This window comes from Notechis scutatus, chromosome 8 (assembly GCF_049901735.1).
Source record: "Notechis scutatus isolate UNSWTSFEM ecotype Mainland chromosome 8, rNotScu1.2, whole genome shotgun sequence".
Lineage (NCBI taxonomy): Eukaryota > Metazoa > Chordata > Lepidosauria > Squamata > Elapidae > Notechis > Notechis scutatus.
The window spans coordinates 25,791,054-25,812,932 of record NC_142016.1 but is presented as its reverse complement, the minus strand read 5'-3'; the positions used below and the strand labels follow the sequence as shown (position 1 = coordinate 25,812,932).

At 43.2% G+C, this 21,879-nt stretch overlaps 2 protein-coding genes and 1 long non-coding RNA gene across 3 annotated transcripts; 1 reads left to right on the top strand and 2 right to left on the bottom strand.

Annotated features, from left to right (window-relative positions):
- Nucleotides 1–732: 732 nt before the first annotated feature.
- Nucleotides 733–7,896, bottom strand: LOC148129983 (uncharacterized). Its single transcript, XR_015750559.1, has 3 exons — nt 7,450–7,896; nt 6,004–6,127; nt 733–1,024 (listed from the first exon to the last, which is right to left on the bottom strand). It is a non-coding gene; the product is annotated as an uncharacterized LOC148129983 (long non-coding RNA).
- On the top strand, nt 1,289–13,496 carry MEIOSIN (meiosis initiator). The gene is made up of 13 exons (XM_087971253.1): nt 1,289–1,456; nt 1,880–1,970; nt 2,162–2,261; nt 2,367–2,495; nt 3,100–3,354; nt 4,497–4,617; nt 5,117–5,220; nt 5,823–5,969; nt 6,451–6,527; nt 8,632–8,748; nt 10,254–10,552; nt 11,658–11,747; nt 11,974–13,496. The coding sequence occupies exons 1-13, from the start codon at nt 1,377–1,379 to the stop codon at nt 12,143–12,145; spliced, it is 1,782 nt and encodes a 593-aa protein (XP_087827379.1). The 5' UTR covers nt 1,289–1,376; the 3' UTR covers nt 12,146–13,496.
- A 950-nt stretch (nt 13,497–14,446) lies between these two features.
- LOC113425795 (homeobox protein six1b-like) lies at nt 14,447–19,346 on the bottom strand. Its single transcript, XM_026688070.2, has 3 exons — nt 18,667–19,346; nt 16,387–16,550; nt 14,447–15,567 (listed from the first exon to the last, which is right to left on the bottom strand). The coding sequence occupies exons 1-3, from the start codon at nt 19,048–19,050 to the stop codon at nt 15,315–15,317; spliced, it is 801 nt and encodes a 266-aa protein (XP_026543855.1). The 5' UTR covers nt 19,051–19,346; the 3' UTR covers nt 14,447–15,314.
- Nucleotides 19,347–21,879: the final 2,533 nt, after the last annotated feature.

The following is a 21,879-nucleotide window of genomic DNA, read 5'->3' as shown; positions in this document are numbered from 1 at the left end:
CTTTTTCCTCTCCTCCTCCTTCCCCTCCTTCCTCTTCTCCTTTCTTTCAATTCTTTCCTTCAATTTTTCCAATTTCTTTTTCCCCTTTCCTGCATCTGATCCTGGCGTCCATTTGCCATCCTCGCCATCTTTTGGCCACCCCGAGGGGAAGTCTTCCAGCAAAATCTGATGAAAATAGCTAATTTTCAAAATCTGGGCTGTATTTTAATATTCAAACTTCCTTTCTTTTCTCTTTTGGGAAACAAAATTCTACCTTTATGCCACCCCCTTCCCAAATATTTCTGTTCCCTCAGGACTTCCAGGAAAAACCTGGGTTCATTCTCCCTCCAAAAAACAGGATTTTTATAGGTAGCCATAATTGGATGTTATTTCCTTTCTGGCCTTCAGTTTGTAGCATCCAAGAAAGTTAACCAAAATTTAATTTTTGGATGGGCTCATGACCACCATTTGATTATTATAGAGTACCTCCCCAAACAGATCTATTCCCCCGTGCCCTCTTACGCTCTCTCCTTAATATATATCGCAATTTAAATCCTCACTTTTCTGTCATTTCTGGAGAATCTCTTTCAAGAAGCTTCACTGCTATTTTGAATCACAGAATTCACTGTTCTTTTACCATACTGGTGCCCCCCCCATTGATTGATTGATTTTCATTATTTCTTTAAAACATTTATATAGCTGGTTTTCTTTTCCATTGTTCTTCCCAGTCAGATCAGGATTCCTAGTTACCTCTCTTATCATGATGGCATTTTATTCCTCCCAAAAGAAATGACAATGTCTGTTTCCAACAGAACAATTGCAATAGCTATTTTCATCTTTCTTAAATGTTGCTCTCTCTGGTGCTTTGACCAAATCCTGTTTTTGGAACAAATCTGCACCACTTTTGATCTTCTCTTTGAAGTGCAACTCTTATTGGTGTCTGGAATGAATTTGACAGCTGATGGATGCTCTAGTCTTGAGTTGAAGCCCTTGCTACAAGTAGGCATTTAGCATATGAGTTCTGTAGGCCTGGTTTCCATTTAGCCTATGCAAGAAAATAGAGCATTATTTTCCATTTAATTCCACAATGCAGCATACCATTCAGGGCACATTTTCTGTGTTTTAGGATTCTCCCCCTGAGGAACTCTTGTCTCCTAATCTCTTTACCCCATTGTATATGCAATTTGGTCTTTCTACTATAGCAGTGTTTTTCAATCTTAGCAAGTATGCTGGCTGGGGAATTCTGGGAGTTGAAGTCCACACATCTTAATGTTGCCAAGGTTACCAAACATTGTCTTAAAAGGTTTCCTCACACTCCTTTCACTCTCCCCAACATTTTTTGTTGTGATTTATGATCCAGGACTCAATAAATTTTCTGTTCACTTCTCTCGTTACAGATGTGGGACCAAATAGGGCGGGTTTGCTCTGAGGAAATGCAAGCAAAGAGCAACAATTTCAAACAAAATTGTGATGACAGGTAAGGAAAGAAAATGAACAACCTAAAATCCAACTTCTTCAATGATAATGGTATGGCAATGATAATAACCACTACTATCTGGTTAAACAAAGATTGTTTTAATATAGCCCTAATTTATATATGACATATAGTACATATACGCATCTATCTGAGACTGTCACATTGAATAGAATGAGATGGAAGATACTAAAATTTATTTCAGTGATATTAATGTATTAAATATTAATATTTGACAATTTAATAACCTAATCTAAAGGATGGTGCTAGGTTAATTAGGATGCTAAATTCTGTATTTGGACAATGAGACTAACTATCATCTATTACTTCTGGAGAATAAAAATAGCAAGTACCTACGTATAGAGAGAGGGAATCTATGTATGTATTTGTTAGAAATATCTAACCTTCCTTCTCTCTTTTTAACAGAAGAAAATGCAATAACTACACCAACACACTTAAAGAATTGGCTCAGATGTTACCCATACCACTACGGACCAGTTGTAAGAGGTTGACCAAGGTATTATAATAATAGAATTTATCATAAATGCTCAAGGAATGTGCTATAATTTTGGATCTACACAGACATTGAAATTGGGCCCGGTTGCACAACAGATTTAATGTGTGTGTTTATTTCAAACTGAATACAAATGGCAGATGTTTCTTTTCCTGTTTCTGCTCTTTAATTTTGCATTTTTAATATTCAACCAGAAAGAAATCCTGCTCCGAGTCCTTCGCTACATAGAACATCTGCAGACAAGCATCGATAGAGCCAGGTCACTGCTCCAAGGTCATGGCGAGGAACAAAAAGGTAGGGAAATGCCAGAGTAGAGGCAGAGAACACCCATGGCCAGTCAATACAGAGGATATACCTGAGCAAAAAATATGGTCCATAATTTTTCTTTCATAAAAGCAGCTGGATCTCAGCCGGTGGCGATACCTGCCCTGAAGAGAGAGTGCAGAGAAGTCACACCACGGGCAAAAAATCCCAAGCCCCTGGCTGTCTACAAGAAACCCAGAAAGAGGAGACGGATGCGCAAATCAGGTCTGGAAAGTATTCCACAAGCTTGGGGTTACTGCACTTGATGCTTCTGTAGGTTTTTCCTCCTTCCTCTGCATGATCAGCCATTGCAGCACCTTCTTGTTACAGCTCATGCCTCACATCCATTCATGGCTTCAGTAGTTTTCGATATTTCCTTGTTCTCTGTTTCAGGGGTCTCTTACCCTTGGCAACTTTAAGACTTGTGGACTTCAACTCCCAGAATTCCTCATCCAGCCATATCTTAAAGTTGGTAAGGTTGGAGACCCCTACTCTACTTCAATCTTGGATTGATGCCAGACAGGCAAGCAGTGGGTGTTACGCGATATGCTTGTTGCTTTTGATGGACAGGAGGTACTGTACAATAGTTGCACAGCTCAGCCAAGAAAGAAACTAGATAAGTGGGGTTTTGCCCTCCTGGGGAGAATTAAAAAGGGAATTAAAAGATGTGGGAATGGATTGAGCTAAGGAAATTGGCACTGCAGCTGGATAAATTCAGTGCAGAATTTTCTTACGGGAGAAGCACCTTAAGGCTCCTGCTGTAATGAAATAGGTACTGTTAAACCTGAAATTTAGCTCTTCAAACATGCTTGTATGACTTGGTTTGTAGATCGGTGTGGTGGTGTGAACAAGAAAGTGTGCAAGTACCTTGCTCTGGAGGCTGGAAAGGACTCTGCCCATGCTGTCCCACACCTGGAGGAAGAGAGTCTGCCTGATGTGGGAGATGTGTCTTCTATACTTTCATCCTTCCAGAAGCAATCAACTTCCTTTCCCAATTTTAAAGTTCCATTACCAGAGCCTAACCAGCCTGCAAACACTAATCTTCTGGATCTCTCCAAAATTGGAGTCCCATTTGATCATGCAGGTGCAATTTCTTTGTTGCTTTGTTAAAAAAAAATTCAGTGGATAATAAATTGCTCCTTTGTTACAGACAACGTAACTTGAAATATGAGAGAGGTTAATGAGGACTTATTTCCATCAAAGGGAAAAAAATGATTTATTAGGTTGCGTTGGTGTTTGAACATAAGGAATTCTGTTTTACAAGGCCAACAATTTGCTTAGTCTGGCATTCTGTTTCCCACAATAACTAATCAGCAGCCATTGGAGGTTTCCAATCCTGACGTTCAGCCCAGGTTCTGGCATTCAGTACTTTACACTGCCATGTCTCTCTAAACAAGTTGCTTCACTCTAATTGCTAACAGACAAGGAGTATATCCTTTCCATATGTGTATATAAGCCACTATTGTCTATGTGGCACGGTAGTGAATTCCAAATAATTATGAACTGGGCAGGAAAAAAATATTCTGCTAGTTTCCAATAAGTCATTTTAACAGGGAGGCTTCCTCGCCCACTGAAATATTTTTAGATAGAACTTGACATTAAGATGCAAATATTTTTGGTTGTTTTAAATAGATTTTCTCATTAAACTCGTGGCATGCATTAGTTTAGCAACTTCCTTGCTAGTGTCTGGTAAATCCACTCGTCTGTTAAAAACATTCCATCCTGAACACATTATATTTTTTATTTTCCAGAGTTGTTGTTTCATCTATATTAAATTTTAACTCATGCATGTATACATGAGTATTCCTTCCTTCCTTCCTTCCTTCCTTCCTTCCTTCCTTCCTTCCTTCCTTCCTTCCTTCCTTCCTTCCTTCCTTCCTTCCTTCCTTCCCTCCCTCCCTCCCTCCCTCCCTCCCTCCCTCCTTCCTTCCTTCCTTCCTTCCTTCCTTCCTTCCTTCCTTTCCTTCCTTTCCTTCCTTTCCTTCCTTCCTTTCCTTCCTTCCTTCTTCTTCCTTCCTTCCTTCCTTCCTTCCTTCCTTCCTTCCTTCCTTCCTGATTCAGGTCTGGTTTTTATCAATTTTCAGAAAGATGTTCTTAACATGGGGAAAATATTATTCTATTCCAATTTTTCTTGCAATAAAACTTATTTTTATAGCCCACAGAACATAAATTGGGTTCTAAAGAGTTTAATTTTTCCCCCTCTCTCCTTGTAATTGTTACTGACAGGCTGGAATTTTGATGGTGACAAGGAATATAAGGATGAGAATACATTTTCTGTGTATAAAGCACAAATGGCTTACAATAAACTGCATCAATACAGTGGGGGGCCTGGACACACATTAGTGAGGTAGGAATTGAGTGTGGTATTTTCATATTTTGTAAAACTGAATTCCTAAATGGCTATGGGTTTGTATTAGACCATTTTACAAATGTTTTTAAAACAGACAAGGACTTTTTGAAATCAAGCGTGCCATCTCCATTCTAAAGCAGATGAAACAAGGGTCTTTAAGACCTCAGTTGCTCACTTATATTTGTCTCTGTGTTACTGTGTTAATATTATCTAATAATAAGTGTTGTCAGATATGATTAATACAAGTTAGACCTCTTTACCTGCCTGCATTCAAAACAGAGGAAGTTTATTTTGTAATACGGTAGATGGTTTGATAGGAATTAAAGATTGGGGAGGTGAAAAAAGCGTGAGTTAATTGAGACAGCTTTGAGGATGGAACCTCTGCAAACCAAAAGCAGACATTAAAAGATGAATGATATCTTGTCCCCCTAAAACGGACAAAATTCCTTTTCTTATCTCTCTTCATTGTCTTGATAACCATCTCAACTGTTTTCAGACAAGAGCTCGTGCACTATCACTCCTCTTGTGAAGAAGAGGAGGAAGAAGGACCCAGAGCCAGTCCTTGGCTCTCCATCCAATCCCCTTTGAAGTTCTCCAATGGTAAGTGGCTGCCCGAAAATATGCAGACACGCTCAAAAAAAGGGGCATTGCTGAAGAGTCATCAAGGCAACAAGTTTAGCAAGAGTGAAACTCTATGAAATTTGGTATGTTTTATTGGTTAAGAGGCTTGCTAAATGCTAGCGAGAGGTACAGGTGCTGTTAATAGGTTTGCTCCTTATCATGTTCAACTGTTTCTAAAGACGAGTATAGGTAGTCCTTGACTTACGATCCCAATTGAGACCAACATTTCAGTTGCTAAATAAGACAGTTGTTAAGTGAGTCTCCTCTGATTTATGACTTTTTGCTATTTTTGTCATTAAGCGAGTCCAAATCCCCCCATTGACTTGGCTTGTCAGAAGCTAACTAGAAAAGTCACAAGTGGTGGTCATAAGACCCTGGGATTCTGCAATCGTTATAAATACATGCCGGGTTGCCAAGTGTCCAAATTTGACAGTGGGGGTGCTGCAGTGGTTCTAGAGGCCTTGTCCAAAGTCACTTTTTTCAGTGCTGTTATAAGTTTCAGCCGTTGCTAAACAAAAGTTGTAAGCGGAGGACTACCTGTACGTTGAAATAAACAATATCCTATAAATTTGATATTGCAGTGGGAAGCGTGCAGCTGTCTTCCCCTGGGATTGGAACCCGAAGCCACAGCTGTTCTGATTTGGGGTTGAGCCCTTCGCTTTTCTCCTCTCCTGCTCGGCTGCTTCCCCCGCACATCCTCCAAGGTGTTCCGGAGGAGCTTTCTCCAGGTAAATGGACAGCAAGGAGGGAGGGAATCCTTACCTTGGGTGAGATCAGTTGGATAGGCAGCCTTGTTTTTTCTTCTTCCAAAAGCTTATCGTGTTTCTTACCAAAAAGGGGATTTACCCACAAAGGCCCATTTCCTTCTGAGTTAATTTGCTCTCCTCTGTAAATATGAGCAGAACAAGTGGATTTGGAAAGATTTTCCAGGAAGTGGAATATTTTAAAACTGTCAACATTATTGGGCTGTTACAGACAACAATTTCTGTGGGAACTAAACACTTGAGCATCCGAAGATTTTATGAATCACTGGAAGCAGATATCTGCAATGTTGCACTGTGATTGTTTTAAGGAGGAGTGCTACCCTCCAGTAAATGTGGCGTGTGGACAAGATGGAAGCTTGCTTCTCTGGAACCTTCTCTTAAAATGGGACGAGGGGAGCAGATGGCCTTTAAAACACTTTTCAAATAATATTTTGCTTCTTTGCAGTATTATTCGAAGATGCGTGTTTGTCTCCTCAGTGCAGCAGTTTTTCGCACACCCCTGCTGGAACGCTGTTGAGAAAGGTAAGGACTTTGCTACTCAGCTTCATATATTATATTCTTTTTTCATCTTCTATTCATCTATTTCAGCTTGCGAAGTCTGAATTCTAGCCTTTCCCCACCTGGTGTTTTCCAGAAGCTTGGAACTACAAATCCCATCACGCAGCATGATATGTAGTTCCTGGTATTCGTGTTATTTCTTTATTTGCTAGGTTTATATCTTCTCTTTCGTGGAAAAGGTCAAGGCAGTGAACAGGTAATCCTCGACTTTTAAACATTCAGTGACTGTTCAAAGTTACAACACCACTGAAAAAGTGACTTAGCACCTTTTTTCACACTTACGACCGTTGCAGCATTCACATGGTCATGTGATCAAATTTTGGATGCTTGGCAACTGACAGGGAAAGCTGCATTTGCTTAACAACCATGCGATTCACTTAACAACCCAGTGATTCTCTTAACTGTGGCAGTTTGAAGAAGCGACCATTGCTTTTCCCGTGCATAATCCCGAGGCTTTTGGGTTCAGTTGTGGTTGTAAGTCGAGGACTACCTGTACATGGTGTTCTTGCCTCCTGTTTTCCCCCACCACAATCACTGTGAAGCAGATTGGGTTGAGAGGGGGTGACTGATGTCCATGAAGATTCTCAGTCATTCAGACGGCCATTAAATGAGGCTTCCCTGGTGTTCCTGTACAGTGATCTTAATCTTCCTAAGATTATGATGCAAGAGCAGCATAAAATCTTCCTGAGGATTGATGCAGGAGCATTATCCACCTAGGAGGAAGGATTTAGGGCTCTTTAACAACTCTCTGCCTACTCGTCTAACAAGCCTATTCAGATTAGGTGAGAAAGGAAACCACCCTGGAGGACATATTTGGGGTTCCCCTAACCAACTTGCTCAGACTCCAGAAACTACTTGGATAAGCAGTGAAACGTTTCAAACTAACAAGTCCAGCGGCCGTGACTCAACTTCCAGTGAACTTCTGCAGCTGAGACTCTGGGCTTCCACTCGGGGAATCCTGGCTTCTGGTCTGACCCTTTAACTCTCCCCATCCTGGCTCTCTCTGTATTGTTGTCCCAGATACAAATAGGCACGATTGCAAAAGGCAGCCTGGTCTGTTGTGTGTCCTTTTTACTTCTCTCCATCTGAGGTGGTTCTCACACACTTGCCCTTTGTAACTGATTGTGATATCAAAGGTTGGCTTGGGGATGTTAATGAATAACTGTGCAGCACGGCTTCCTATTGTTAGCTCACCAGGGATATTTTTCAGTGGAGACTGGTTAACATACTTGACTTGAGACTAATTGCATACACTTCTTTATATTTGTCTAGCGAAATATTTTTATGCAGTATGTGCAGTTGCCTGAAAAGCAGACTGAGACACCAAGAATGGCTTAAGGGTGGAGCAGAGGTTTTGTATTCAGAAGATCATCCATGTCCTTGTAACCTTGAGCTACAATGTAGAGTAGCTAATAATTATCTGAAGATCTTGGAGAGCTCGGTCGCAGTGAATGGCATTGGATTATATCTGGAATATGCAGTTTCTTTTCGACTAAGGGCCATACTTTGCATCCGAATTGTGTGCCAGAGACACACTCTCAACAGGGTAAAGAAGTGAGAAGACATAGGAGTAAATTATTCTAGAACAGGAAAGAAAAATTAAACAGTTACTATGACATTTCAGTAACAATTTTTAAAGTGTCTTTGGGAGCCGTGTGCTTTTCTTAAGATCTACAATGTGTAATATCTTGGTCAACATGCAGTTTCTTCAATGGTCAAGCTCCTTGACTCTTGCAGTGCCCAACTGCAGGCTTATTTATTTTTATTTGAATAGCCTTTCTAAGTTTCAGTAAGCAACTCTTCGAGATGAAGACACTATCCCAGCTGTTAACCACTCTGCAGATCATGCACCGCTAAACTGATCCAAGACTAACTTCAGTTTGAATGATAAGGAAACAAGATTGAATGGTATCTTAGACAGGGTTTTGTGTTGGTGACTGTGATATACCTGCATATAAAATCTTATATTTGAAGCCCGTTCTTCTTTTCCGTCCTTCTTTCCTTCCCCTGTCTTCATTCCTTCCACTCACAGCGGCCTCCCTCTGATTTCTTCCTTCCTCTCTTGCAGTCAGCGTTCACGCTGGATCACTGTTACCTTTCCTACAGCGAAGCAGGTAAAACCGAGTCCAGCCCCATGTCAAGAGTGAATGAAATATTATCCTCGTGGAGCGAACAAATCCAAGAGGTGGGGAATGGATTGTGAGGAATGGAACTGGTAATTTGTTAGCCAGAGAAATCAGGCCATGGACTTGTCTAATGTCCTTATTGAGGCCTATCTTTAAATGATATACTTTTCTGTCCAAGAGGTATCATTGTCACCACTCTATTGCTGTGGCTTTAGAACAAAACTGAAGAAATTAATTGAGAATCTATTAATGCTGCAGCTGTAAATCAGTTGTACGTTGCTTGAAGGGTCAGAGGCAGCATCCGGTGGTTGGAAACAATAGAAGTTGTCATTGTTCAATCTTTTGATCACTTTTGACTCTTCCTGACCCGATGGACATAAAGTTTGTGTCATTTTCTGTCTCATTGGAGACAGGTAGAATTCAGGTGGGCTCACCTTCCTCCCATTTATTTTAGCAAGAGTTTCACAAATCCTACTGAGTCCATTATCAAGCATCCGAATGTAAATCACATGACCATGGAGATGCTGCGACGGTCATAAATGTGAAAAGTGGTCATAAGTCACCTTTTAAAGTGCCGTTGTAACTTCGAAGGGTCAGTAAACAGACTGTTGTAAGTTGAGGAGTATTATATCCTAATTAAGTGACATGTCAGGGAATTGCGCAGCAAGTGTCCCAATGAAGTCAGGCACAGATGCAAACTTGTAGTTTTATATGTGTGAGTGTGTGTGTGTTTGTGTATATGTGTGAGTGTAGTGTAGTATGTGTGTGTGTATGTATAATATACCTCCAAGGTCCCTTCCAACTGTTATTCTATATTCGTGTGTGTGTGTGTGTGTGTGTGTGTGTGTGTATCTCTGTGTGTATGTGTAAAACTATACACACACACATATATATGTGTATATATGTAAAATTATGTATATGTATTATGTGTGTGTGTAAAATTATGTGTGTATATAATATTATATATATGTATGGTATTCAGCTTTGTTTGGGTATTTTCCCACGTCATTATAGTTGTGCTTTTAAAGTTGTAGCAACGTTTCGGCAATATATATATATATGTGTGTGTGTGTGTGTGTGTGTGTTTTCTGAGGTTTTCGCAGGTATTTGTATGTGGATCTTTGGTTATTCAGGTTAACCAGAATAACCAAAGATCCACACACACATATACCATCATAATAATATCTCAGAATATATATACATATATATATATATATATATTACACATACAAACATACATTTATATATAAATTATATGCATATAGTCAGGCACATCGTGAGGTAAATCTAAAGAGCAATCCAGAGCAAACCCAGAAGAAAAAAAGGCGGGGGAAAAGGGAACCTCCCCCTTTACGCCCAACCACCAATCCCAGCGCAGATCGCCTCACGCAGGGGCCCGCCCTCTCCAGTCAATCAGCCACGTCTCCTGGCGCCTTGTTAAGCGCTTTCCCTGAGATGGCCGAAGTCCTCTTCCTGCCAGGCAAAAGTTCTCTTTTATGACCGGGGCAGTTCCTGGACCTCGGCTGCCATTGTCCCGGCCTCTTTCTGTGCCTTCCTCTTTCAGGAGCCGCCCCCGGTGAGAGCCGAAGGCCCCGGCTCCTCCAGCGAGGAGAATAGCGACAGCACCTGGACCCCCTCCTTCCCCAGGGCCAAGGCCTTGCCAGGAGGCCCCCGGAGGAAGAAGAACAGGAAGAAGCAGAAGCAGAAGAAGAAGAAGGGGGCCGGGGCGGGCAGGAGAGCCCGGCGTCCCCCAGCAGGCGCTGAGAAACGCAGCAACGCCTCCTCACCCCCCCTGCAGATGAAGAAGAAGTGCGTGAACGGCTTCATCATGTTTTGTCGCCTGAACCGCAAGCACTTCATCCGGTGAGGGCCTGGAGATGAGACCCCGGCAGACACAGGCCTTCGCTTGCTACCCTTAGCGGGCCTGCAGCGGTTTAGCTTCTCTCAAGATACAGGTGGTCCTCGACTTACGACCGCAGCGGAGCCTGACGTTTCTGTGGCTCAGTGAGACGTTTGTTAAGCGGGCTTTGCCCTCTCCCCCCTTTTACGACCTTTCTTGCCACTTTTGTCAAGTGAATCACTGCAGTTGTAAAGTTAGCCACACGGTTGTTAAGTGAATCCTGGGCTTGGCTTGTCAGAAGGTCGCAAAAGGAGATCAAAGGTGATCATGTGACCTCAGGACAATGCAACCGTCATAAATATGAGTATCAGTCGCCAAGTGTCCAAAGGTAAATCATGTGACCGTGGGGAATGCATCTGAATACAAATCACGTGACCACAGGGATTCTGCAATGATCATAAAACGTGAAAAGCGGTCATAAGTCACTTTTTTCAGTGTTGTTGTAACTTCGAACAGTCACTAAATGAACCATTGTAAGTCAAGGACTACCTGTATATCATCACTGCTGGAATAGGCCTGTAATGTCAATTATTGTCCTTTCTTTCTATTCTTATATAGTGGAAGTTGGGGCTGACTTACTTACAGCCCTAGCGAGCTCTTTGCTATGTTGAGATTTAACGAGGGGCTTTTAAATTCAGGGCCATTTGGAATCTTGTAAATACTCTACTGCCAGCAGGAAGCAATTAGGGAACATTTACAAAAATGGACAAATAAATAAGGGAGCAAATCCTCAAAAGACCAGACATTTTAGCAGTAAAGCAACAACATATAATAAATACATCAAAAGATACAAAAAAATCATACAATACACTTACGAAGATCAGTTAATTACAGAGTCGGTATCTTGCCCCCAACAATATGGGTCCTCACTTTACTGACCTTGGAAGGCTGAGTCAACCTTGAGCCAGTCAGGATCGAACTCCTGGCGGTCAAATTCCTGGCTTGGGTAATGCTCACTATAGAAACATTGTTTTCTTGAAACCTTTGAGGGATTTGGAGACATTGACAATATCTTGTCTGCCTGCCTTTGATGAGTTTGATCAAACAGCTGTTTTAATCTCTTCCTAGCACTTGCCCAGGCATGGCTTCCACTGCAGCTACAAGGGAGCTGGCCCAGCTGTGGCGCATGATGACAAAACAGGAGCGGAAGCCATATTGGTATGTTTGCTTTGGGCAACAACGGATGATAAAGGGATCAGGTAAAATTCTTAGAAAGAATCAGTCAGCCATGTTGTAGAACAGGGGGGTGTACAACCTTGGCAACCTTAAGACTTGTGGACTTCCTCTCCCACAATTCCCCAGCCAGCTAGACAGATAATCAGAACAGAAAAACCTTTCTTAGCTTCTAAACTTCCTTTTTATGCTCTTTCCCTCTTTCCCACAGCATGAAAGCCCGCCAATTCAGTCGCCTCAACAACCGAATTGTGAGAGACGACTTCTCCAGTGGCGACGAGGAAGCGGAACCGCCCAAGCCCTTCCACCTGCTGCTTGCTGAGAAATCCATTCCTGGCACCCAGACAGTGGGCAACGTCTCTTTGTTAGGCTGTATTCCATGATTCTTCCCCACTGGGATGGTAATGTATCTCTTATTCAGTGGGGTCTCTCTCTGCTGATGAGGTTGGACCTTCCCTACCCAGGGTTCTGCAGTAGAGTGTGTGCCTGCTCCATTTCAGCAAAGTATCAAGCAACAGGAGCTTTACTTGGTCTCGTTGACAGGGGGAATGTAGAGAAGCAACAACAAGGAAGGAGGCCATTTGCCCTGTTTCTCCCCAAAACATCAGCTTTCCCCATCTATTTTTCCTTGCTATTTTCCTTGTATCATATCCCACCACCAAAGTTTCATCTGTCGTTAGGCATTTGGGTTTCCTGAGCAGAACGAAGATATCAGTAGATGGAATGGGTTTTCCCCCCCATATTTCCAGATGTTCCAGTCACTACGGTCCTACATATGCTGTTCTATGTCCAAAATGGATCTCTAGTGATCTTGAACAAAGCAGGATCAACTGCAGGCAGGAAACAGCAGGAGGAAGGGGAACCACCAGCTCTAGATGACGGGACCGTGTGGGTCTATTTGAGAACATGCCAAGTTTGAGATTTTATATTGACTTTTATCCTTGATCTAAAAGCACAAATGAATTTGAAAGGATCTACTTTTAAAAATAATTTTAATGGACTGGAGACAAACATCTAAGATCTATATTTATTGTCTAAGCTTTTATCTGCCCTTCGTAGCCCACAGCTTGGTGCCATAGATGTTCTCAGATCCACCCCATCAGTTTAGTTACCAGCAGTTTAGTTCCATATTTGGTGAGTACAAATGGAATTTTTGAGGTCCATATAGGCTCGCTTGCTCCACACCAAGTTTCAGGCTTTATCATATAGTCAATGGTTTCTAGATGTTTTAAACTTTTAACTGAGGCAAGTCCATTTCAGAGCTTGCTCTGGGTGGCATTGAGTTCCCACTGACCCCGTTAGGTGGGCCAGTACCTCAAAATCCTGAAGAAGGAATGAATCTGCAGGTTTGCTTTTGTTCAAGGAGAGTTAAGAAGTTTTAAAGAGACGAAACTGGTTCTGAGCTAAGGAAGGTTAATGCCTCATATTGAGAAGGGAGAATTTTGTCTTTAGGAGGAGCTTAAATCACTCTTATATTTCTGGCTGGTTTGGGTTTTGTTTCGGTGGAATGCTGAGTCATCCCTTTCCTCTTGTGGACTGTGTCCTCCATACACAGATCAATTTGTGTTTGAAATACTGTTTTAAGCTTCAATGGATTTTTCCATTGTTTTTACCTATTTATATATTTATTGGTAGTTTCCCCCCCTCCTCAACTCTATTTATAATTAAAATAAAAGATGGCAGTAAATTTAACTGATTGGGTGCCTCTGTGTCTCTTCTCTGATCTGAGCGGTTATGAAAGTGAAAGGCAGCAGGGAGTAATCAATATATATTTAGATAACTCCCATGTCATGTAGGCAGCAGAGCTCCTAATCATGCCTTAACAGGTAGTAGTCCTCGACTTAACAACCATCCGCTTAGCAACTATTCAAAGTTATAACGACACTGAAAAAAGTAACTTTGGGGCCTCCCTCCCACATGTACAACCATGGCAGCATCCCCATGGTCACATGATCACAATTCAGGCCCTTGGCAATTGGTGTGTATTTAAGAAGGTTGCAGCATCCCATGGTCATGGGATTGCCACTTGCAACCTTCCAGGCCGGCTTCCGATAAAGTCAACGGAGGAAACCAGATTCACTTAACAACTGCATGATTCCCTTCCCAAGGGCAGCGATTCATCTAACAACTATGGCAAAAAAAGAAGTCATAAAAGAGGGCACAATTCACCTTACTTAGCAACAGAAATTCTGGTTCCAACTGTTGTTCTCAGTTGAGGACCCACCTGTACTTGGAATCTATTATTGTAAGTTCTTCATTAATATGATCTTTCAAACAGCTTTATAAAGCCAAGTAGCATTATGGTTACAGGATCCCCACTCTGCAAACGTAGATCTGGGGTTGGGAGACTGATGATGTACTTCACAAATCTGACATAGAAAGACTATTTGCCCTAGAGATGTCTAAGCCCACTGTGCAGTCTTGTGCATGCCTATTTAAAAATAATTCCCAATCACTTAGAAAATGTCCTCAAATAGAAAATCGCAGCTTCTGTCACAAATTCGAGGAACTACCATAGAACATCGTTGCAACCGACACTTTTCTTTGGAGCCACGGCAGGTGGGTGAAGAGGCAAGGCAGACTAACAACCCCACAAAGACTCGTGCGGGCAAGAAGCAAGTGGGCAGTGGGTTTTTTTACCTGGACGCAAACCAAGAATTAGTGAATCTGTACCCTGGATAAACTTTTGTTTTTTTCAATTTTACATTTATTTAAAAAAATTATTAGAAAAACATGATTTGGCTTTGATGGACTACTTGCGTGCCATTGGATTCCGCAATCGGTCCCAAAAGGCCCAAATGCCCATCCTACACCTTTCAAGAGGGATATTCCAGGGTTATTCCAGTCCTATTGCTGGACTTCTCTGCCAAAGGAATCACCAGCAGAGGATCAATACCAGGATTTCCCCACCTCCTTCGTTTCTTGGTTCCATTTGAAATCCCCTCCAACGCCGGTTCTCTATCCAAGTCATGAAGGTTCTTGGCACGGTGATATGCAACTCGCATCTGTTCTCTCTGGGGGAATCAGTGTTTGTATGTGCTCAGCTGTCCAGGCCTAAGTCCTAATTAATCTTAATTGGGTGCTTTCTACTTTAAACAGATGTTCCTGCTGCAGACACCCACCCTGACCTTAAACTCGTGATTCTGTGCTGTTAGCTACTCCGTCTGCTCTTTACTTTCGCTTGGCTCTGTAGTTGTTTTTGCAATGAAGTGATTTCCGTGCCGTTGTTTTAGGGCACAGAGAGTGCAGAAATCAAGAATTTGGCCAGTCAGGGAATGTGCGGATAGAAGAAATTTCAGATCGGATGGCTTCAGCTTTTCTCACAGTTGCAAAAAAAAAACATGTGACATTTTCCACCACCCCCGTGGAACGTGGTCCGTTTTTGCTTTGTATGAAATAATGGTGATAGAATATGGTGGTACCACCGTGTTTCCCTCTTACAAAGAGACACGATGCGACGATCCTCGCGGTTGGAAACGGGAATATTTACACGCGGAGGGGCTAGAACAAAGGAGCAGCCCGCTGAAGGGCGCAGTGTCTTATTGTGCTGTTTCAGGACCCCAGGTTTATGAGAGTGGAAGTGAGGGACCCCAGGAGGCCATTGTGGAGCGGGGGCTGGTTCTGCAGGTAATCCACCTGTTGGGCATTGTGAATGGAGGATCCCTCAGGAACCGAAAGCTGCAAGGCCGGGTAGAGCAGGGAGGGGCTGTCGATGGGGGAGCTTTCGTCCTCAGAGCTGGGGATCATCTCTTTGTCTCGGGGCAGGCCATGCGCTTCCTTCAGAACGCCCCCCTCGACGTTTTCCCTGCAGCCAAAAAGAAAAAGAAACGATGCCCAAGTCCGCAAGATTCCGAAATTCTATTGCCAAGATGCCAACTAAATCGATTGGTCTTAAAAACTAACCTAATCAGTGGCACGTTTGAATAAATATTTCAGCTTTCTCTGGGATATTTCAGGGGGGCCTGCAGAAAAATCGAAAGGGGTGGCCCCAATGGGGAGATTAAACCCCCCCTCCTGTTTTTATCTGAGATGGATTAGATTTTTATTGTCTTTATTACTTTAGAATTAACTTAAGGCAGCAAACATACAAAGCACTCTTCCTTTCTCCTGTTTTATCTGGGTTTTACATAAAAAGCAGGCAGCAATCCGTCCTTGCCACCTTCTTGACTTTTGGGACCGTACCCTGCAGATATATTTTTTTTAATCATTTATTAGCCATACCACATAGTTAAAACCCATCACATCTCAAAACGTCTGGGGTTGAGAAATGCCGTCTTAGTGGCACGGAAGACGGAAAAGCAAGAGAGGTCTTTCCCCCTGCTTCCCTCTCACCTGAGATTCCCCCAGCGCTTCTGTTCTACACCTGCTCGTGCCTCAGTCCCCGTTTCCTGGCTCATCCTAGCCATCATCTGCATGTCTAGCCCCAGGACCACTTTTCTGCCCCGGGCCCCCTCGGATTTTCTGTATGCTGCTGCTGCGGTCAGAAATTTAATGTTTGCAAACTTACTATTGTAAGCCTGCCAGAGGTCATCCATATGGCAAGATGGGCGGCTAATACATTTTACAAATAAATAAATCCGGAATAGCTGGCTTGAATTTCCTGCTGGCAAAGAAGCCCCCTCACCTCTCTTTGGTCTCTGCCGCACGATCCCTCTGGCGCCGGTTCTTGAACCAGTTGCTGACCTGAGTTGTGGTCAGCCCAGTCGCTTCTGCCAGCTCTCTTTTCTCACGAGGAGACGGGTAGGGGTTGTGCATATACCATTCCCTTAACACACTCCGGGATTTCTCCTGTAGGAAAAGTCATTGAACTTAGCATCGCAGGTAGTCCTCGACTTAAAGCCGTTCGTTTAACAACAAAGTTACAGAGGCCTCAGAAAAAGTGACTTGCAATCCGTCCTCGAAGTTACCCCCCCTTTTCACGTGACTTGCCGTCGGGAGGTTGGAAACTGGGTTGCATTTATGACCGCTGCAATGTCTTGAAGTCATGTAATTATGATTTGTGTCTTTCCATGCTGGCTTCCCACAAGCGGTGTCAGTGGGGGGGGAAGCCAGATTTGCTTAACAGCAGTAAAAATGGTCGTAAAATTGGGTACGGTCACGTAGTGGCTCGCTTAATGACCACATCATGTCACGCCTGAAATTCTCGTCCCAATTGTCATAAATCAAGGACTCAATAATCAGACACAAATAGTAAAAGCAAAAATTTCCTCTCTGCACTAATTGTAATTAGTGAGTTAATTGTAATTAGCTTTGTGTCGCGTGGTACTGAACTCTAACCTACCCAGACAGAGACAGTCGTTCAGTTTTTTGAGCATTTTTATTGTTAATTTCTAAACATTTTCCAGCTGGGGCAACAAAATCTATATTTGCTGTATTTATCTTTTTGCAGGAATTCAGAATCAATAACCTGAGTGCCGTTTTCCTATGATTTCAAAATCCTTTTTTCTTTTCATTTTGTTTTTTGAATTGCTGCAAGTAACTTTGTCCACTTTTGCCAGTTAGACCAACTTCAAAAGCCTACAGTATTGTTTTAAGTGTATATATTTCAAGGTCAGGTTAAATGTTACAATGTAACCCGTAGGGGGCAATGTCATCATTCTTTGATCTTGGTTGTCTTCCAAAAATGAGCACTCAATCCTGCCCCCTTCTTTTATTTTTAATCAAGGGTGAAATTTTGCGAAGCCTGAAGGTTTGAGCTGTTCTGTAATTTAATGGCGAAGGAAAAAACTTGCTTCACTATAATAATGGAGCTAGGCCATATATTATCTCCCTCGGCTGCCAAAGGCTGCATAAAATAAATGTTTTTTGAAACTTTTCCAGAACGTTCTTGGAGGTGAATGATTAGGGCCTCCTTCAGATGATTATTTCAGGATGTTTCTGGAGGAATTTGGAGGAAGTGGGAAATGGCATGAAAAACTGAAGCAGGCAAGAGACCCCTTCCCCAGCTATCTCCCGATCTAAATTTTGCAGTAAATAAGATAAATACAAAGGCAAGGATAACAGGGAAAGAATGGCAGGAAAACTTGTATTATGTATTTTCAGTTGACTTTTAAAGATGTAGGCAAGACGTTAAAAAGTGTTGAGCAGTGATGAAAAGTCAGACTCCTGAACCTTACAATCCCTGAAAGTCTGGGGCCTGCCATGCAGGGCTCCTTTAAAAGTGGCTACAACTTTTTCCTTTTTTCCCTTAAGAAAAACAACAATGTGTAAATCCATGGGAGAGATATTCCGGTACAGATCTTTAATTATTTAACAAATTAACCAGAATTAAATCAGGTGAAATTTTAATCTTCACCCAAGAAACATTTTTGTCTTTTCCCCTTTCGACTTCCTGAAATAGTAGAACCCCAGTTTCCAAAGACCAGCCTGAAAAAGTTTTATGTCCCGATGGTTAAAAGGACATTTCAAAGGGCAGGTTTCTTGTATCAAAGCAGCGTACATGGCGAGACTGGTAGGAAAAAGAGTAGGATGGCAGGGTCTAAAAGAAACAAAGAGATGAGGGTCAGTAGGGGAGATTTCTTGGCAGGAGGAGAAAGTAGGAGTGTTGGATCCACGAAAGAGGAAACAGAGGCAATGCAAGGGCTTAAAGATTAAAATAAAATACCCTGAGGGCAATTAGGCAAAAGCTATTCTAGTGGAAATAAAGTGACCCTAGAGTTGAGTGCGATAGAAATACAGAAAGATAAATTAGAAGAACATAGTAGATTTAGGCAAGAGAGGACTTGTTATAACCTTTCTGGAGTATCAAGTATAAACTATTCAAAGAGCAATTGTTGGTTTTTTTTTGTGCTTGAAGAATTGACAGGTTCGGGTGTTGGAAACAAGAGTTTTCTTTGTTAGGAGTGGGATGTCCGCAAAAGTTGAGAAACACCCTTGGACAAAACACAATTCCAACAAGACCTACCTTGAAACAGTAACTGGTTTCCTCCCCGTCCCAAATGGTCCGAGGCAAAGGGAATTTGCGACGCACCCGGTATTTCCCCACAGCTCCCAGCGGCCTCCCACGCAGCTTCTCCGCCTCGGTGTAGTGAGCCTTGAGCCAGAGTTGCTGAAGTTTGGGGTGATTGTGCGGAGAGAACTGATAGCCCTCCAAGATCTTGTAGAGCTCTCGGAAATTGCCCCGGTGGAACGCCACCACCGCTTTGGCCTTCAGGACGCTCTCGTTCTTGTGCAGGTGGTCACAAGCTGGCAGGGACCAGAGGAAACGTCCTAAGCGCTCGATGTTGCCCCCTTGTTGTAGGACTTCACATACGCAAGCCACTTGCTCTTGCGTGAAGCCAAAATTCATGGTTAAGTGGCTCCAAAACTTGGTGGCTTTCAAAGGCAGCTTACGGCGTGGTCCACCAAGGCCACCCCAACATCTACCCTGTAGAAGACCCTGCGGCCCTTGATGCAGAGAGAGGGGAAAGTCGCCCTCTGTGGTTGGACGGCCAAGTCAGCTGTGCCTCCCTAAGACAAGAGGGTCCAAGAGACGTGGAAGGGCACGCTGGTGCCTTCCACCTTCCTCCCTTTGGTGGCCATGTCTCTCTCCTCTCCTCTCCAGACCTCGGTGCTCTCGGGGCTCCTTTCTCTGCCTCCTGGCTCTAGAGACAGTTGCCCAGGGTGGATGTCTTGGGGGGTATCGGTTACAGGCCCAGCCCACACAGGCTGCAGCTGTGGCCAGCCATTGGCCAACTCCGCAAGAAGAGCGAGAGAGACTTTTTACCACGTCACCCTGGGATGGTAAACCTTTCAGTGGAGGAGGTTGTGGGGGGTATGGAAATGTGAGATGCCCCCTACAGAGGGGGGGGAGGAGGGGAGCAGGAGACCCACAGAACAAGGAAGGCCTGGCGGATCTGCTCAGAGGTCAGCCCGTTATCCAAAAAATCAGAGCTTTTCTGGTTCGCACCTTGTTTCCTGCTGGCCTCTGGCGCGGTTATTGTCGGTTATTGTTAAGTGACAAAGAGCTAAACCGGGCACAGATGCTTCTGCAGCCACTGCTCAACTATGGTCCCTAAGCTCCAAACTTGTCCTCGAATGTCTTCAAGGTTACCTTATCCATTGTGCCTCTTCTGAAAAAAAAAGACTCAGGACAATAAGAGCGAAGTTCCTCTTTCCCCGGACAAACAGGTGTGTTGGGTGGCTGGTTCCTCTTCTTCCTGAGCAAAACAAGTGGGGATTTTTTTTTTTTTCACGGGGTGGCCTGGATCCTTTTGACAGGGGCCTTTGTCTCCCTTTGTTCCTGGCCTCGCCAGGTGGTGACAGTGCCGGCAAAGAGCAAAGTTGCTGCCTCGGCCGCTTCCTGCTCTTCCCATGCAGAGATCATGTTTCCGACTCAGCAGGCAGCTACTATTCGCAAGGCAAATAACCTGTTGCAACTTGCAAAAACACCCAAAAACAAAACAAAACCAAGAGGTTTTTTGCAGCTGCAGGCAAAAGCACTATATCTATGACCAGCAAGGGACGGCTGGAAGGGAAGACTATTTGATTCAAAAAATCTCTGCCTGATTTCAACACTCTGAATGGGGGGGATCCTTCTTTCCCCGACTGTGGCTTACGGGCTCTCCTTGCTCCATGCTTAGCTGGCACCCGGGGCCTTGCTTGGATGGCCTGCTTTCCTTTTTCCTCATTCAACAAAAAGCAGCAGCATTTCTTGAAAAGTAGTCGCAACTTTGTTTCTCCCCTCATTCCCAGCACATCTTTCAGTTCATCTTTTTGAAAGATGGTTAAGTGGCCGGAGCGTCCGGAGCAGGTGGATCAAAACCACAAGAGAGAGTAGCCAGAGCGATGTGATGGAGCTTGATGTTTTGGGGACCACGTCTTGCGGACGTACTTATTCAGTAGCTGTTTCTGGCACATCCTTCAAGAATGAGTTGCCTCATTTGAAAAATGAGGAATCGTGAAATATAGTAACTTGTTCATTTTTATTTTTTAAGATTGCATTTTAATTAGGCTGCCTCAAGCAAGGTGGCTCTTTTCATCTAATGAAGTATTTCTCAACCGTGTCAGCTTTCAAATGTGTGGACTTCAACTACTGTAGAATTCCCCAGCCAGCATGCTTTTGAAATGTAGTATATATATATATATATATTATATTCAATATTAATCTAACGTAGCTTTTCTCAACTTTCAGATGCATGGACTTCAACTCTCAGAATTGTTTGTGGCTGGGAAATTCTAGGAGTTCCCCAGAATCCACACATTAGATGAATATTGAATAAAATATATACTGAATATGCCATATATATATCCATATATCAATTGAATATATGTGAGTGTGAAGTTGCCAGGGTTGAAGAAAGCTGATCTAATGAATAAATCAAAAGCACCTACATAAACCTGACTGGTTTTGTTCTATTGCTTCAGGTTGCTTTTCCTTTGGTCCAATTTTCATCCCTCCCGCATTTTTACAAGCTATTCTCCTTCCTGCATTCCTACCAGCGCAAAAGGTTTCATCCCTGCAAAGGGTTAACCTCACCTGAGATTCCGTGTGGGTCCCCTCCAGCCCCCCCCCCCCATGCTTTAACTTCCAATTCAAGGATCGGAAAAAGCACACCCCCCCTTCCACCCAAGGTGGTATTACTTACACAGCCATCTGCGTAACACGACCCAACCTGGATTGCTTTACTTCTTCCCAGAGGGATTGTTCTGGCTTTGTTCTGGGGTTGAAGTCACCCCAGGTTCACAAGCCCATTTTCCACAGGAAGCTCCTAGGTTGCTCCCCGTGCACTGGAGGGCTGTAGGAATGACCATCTGTTCGAATCTTTTATGATTTATAGGAGACAGGAGGGGATCTCGAAAAAGGCAAGAGGGTGACCCTGAGCATATATGTACCCACCAATAACTGTAGAATCGGGGTCAAAAGCGGCTCCAGGTGTCACAGATTTCAACACCCATTAGTTCCAGCCAGCAAGAGCTATACTGCTAAGGCAGTATGGGCTTTGTAGTCTCAGCAGTCTAGAGGTCCAGGTGACTTTACCCGATGCAAACTTGAAAACGCGCAAATTTGAAAACGTTGTTATACGAACTTGAGAAGATTTAAACATCGACAACAGTCCACAACTATGGAGACAAACTTTCATAAACCAGCGTACAATCTGAATTCCCTACTGAATGAACATAGGCGCAGAGACAAGAG

Bases quoted from the DNA above. Each gene is read 5' to 3' on its own strand.
- LOC113425795 (XM_026688070.2), bottom strand. From the start codon at position 19,050: ATGAATTTTGGCTTCACGCAAGAGCAAGTGGCTTGCGTATGTGAAGTC. The intron at 16,551-18,666 runs GTAGGTCTTGTT...CTTTTCCTACAG, and splicing joins AAACCAGTTACTGTTTCAAG to GAGAAATCCCGGAGTGTGTT. The intron at 15,568-16,386 runs GTGAGGGGGCTT...TTTTGGCTGCAG, and splicing joins GCGGCAGAGACCAAAGAGAG to GGAAAACGTCGAGGGGGGCG.
- MEIOSIN (XM_087971253.1), top strand. From the start codon at position 1,377: ATGTGGGACCAAATAGGGCGGGTTTGCTCTGAGGAAATGCAAGCAAAG. The intron at 1,457-1,879 runs GTAAGGAAAGAA...TCTTTTTAACAG, and splicing joins AAACAAAATTGTGATGACAG to AAGAAAATGCAATAACTACA. The intron at 2,262-2,366 runs GTAGGGAAATGC...TCATAAAAGCAG, and splicing joins TCATGGCGAGGAACAAAAAG to CTGGATCTCAGCCGGTGGCG.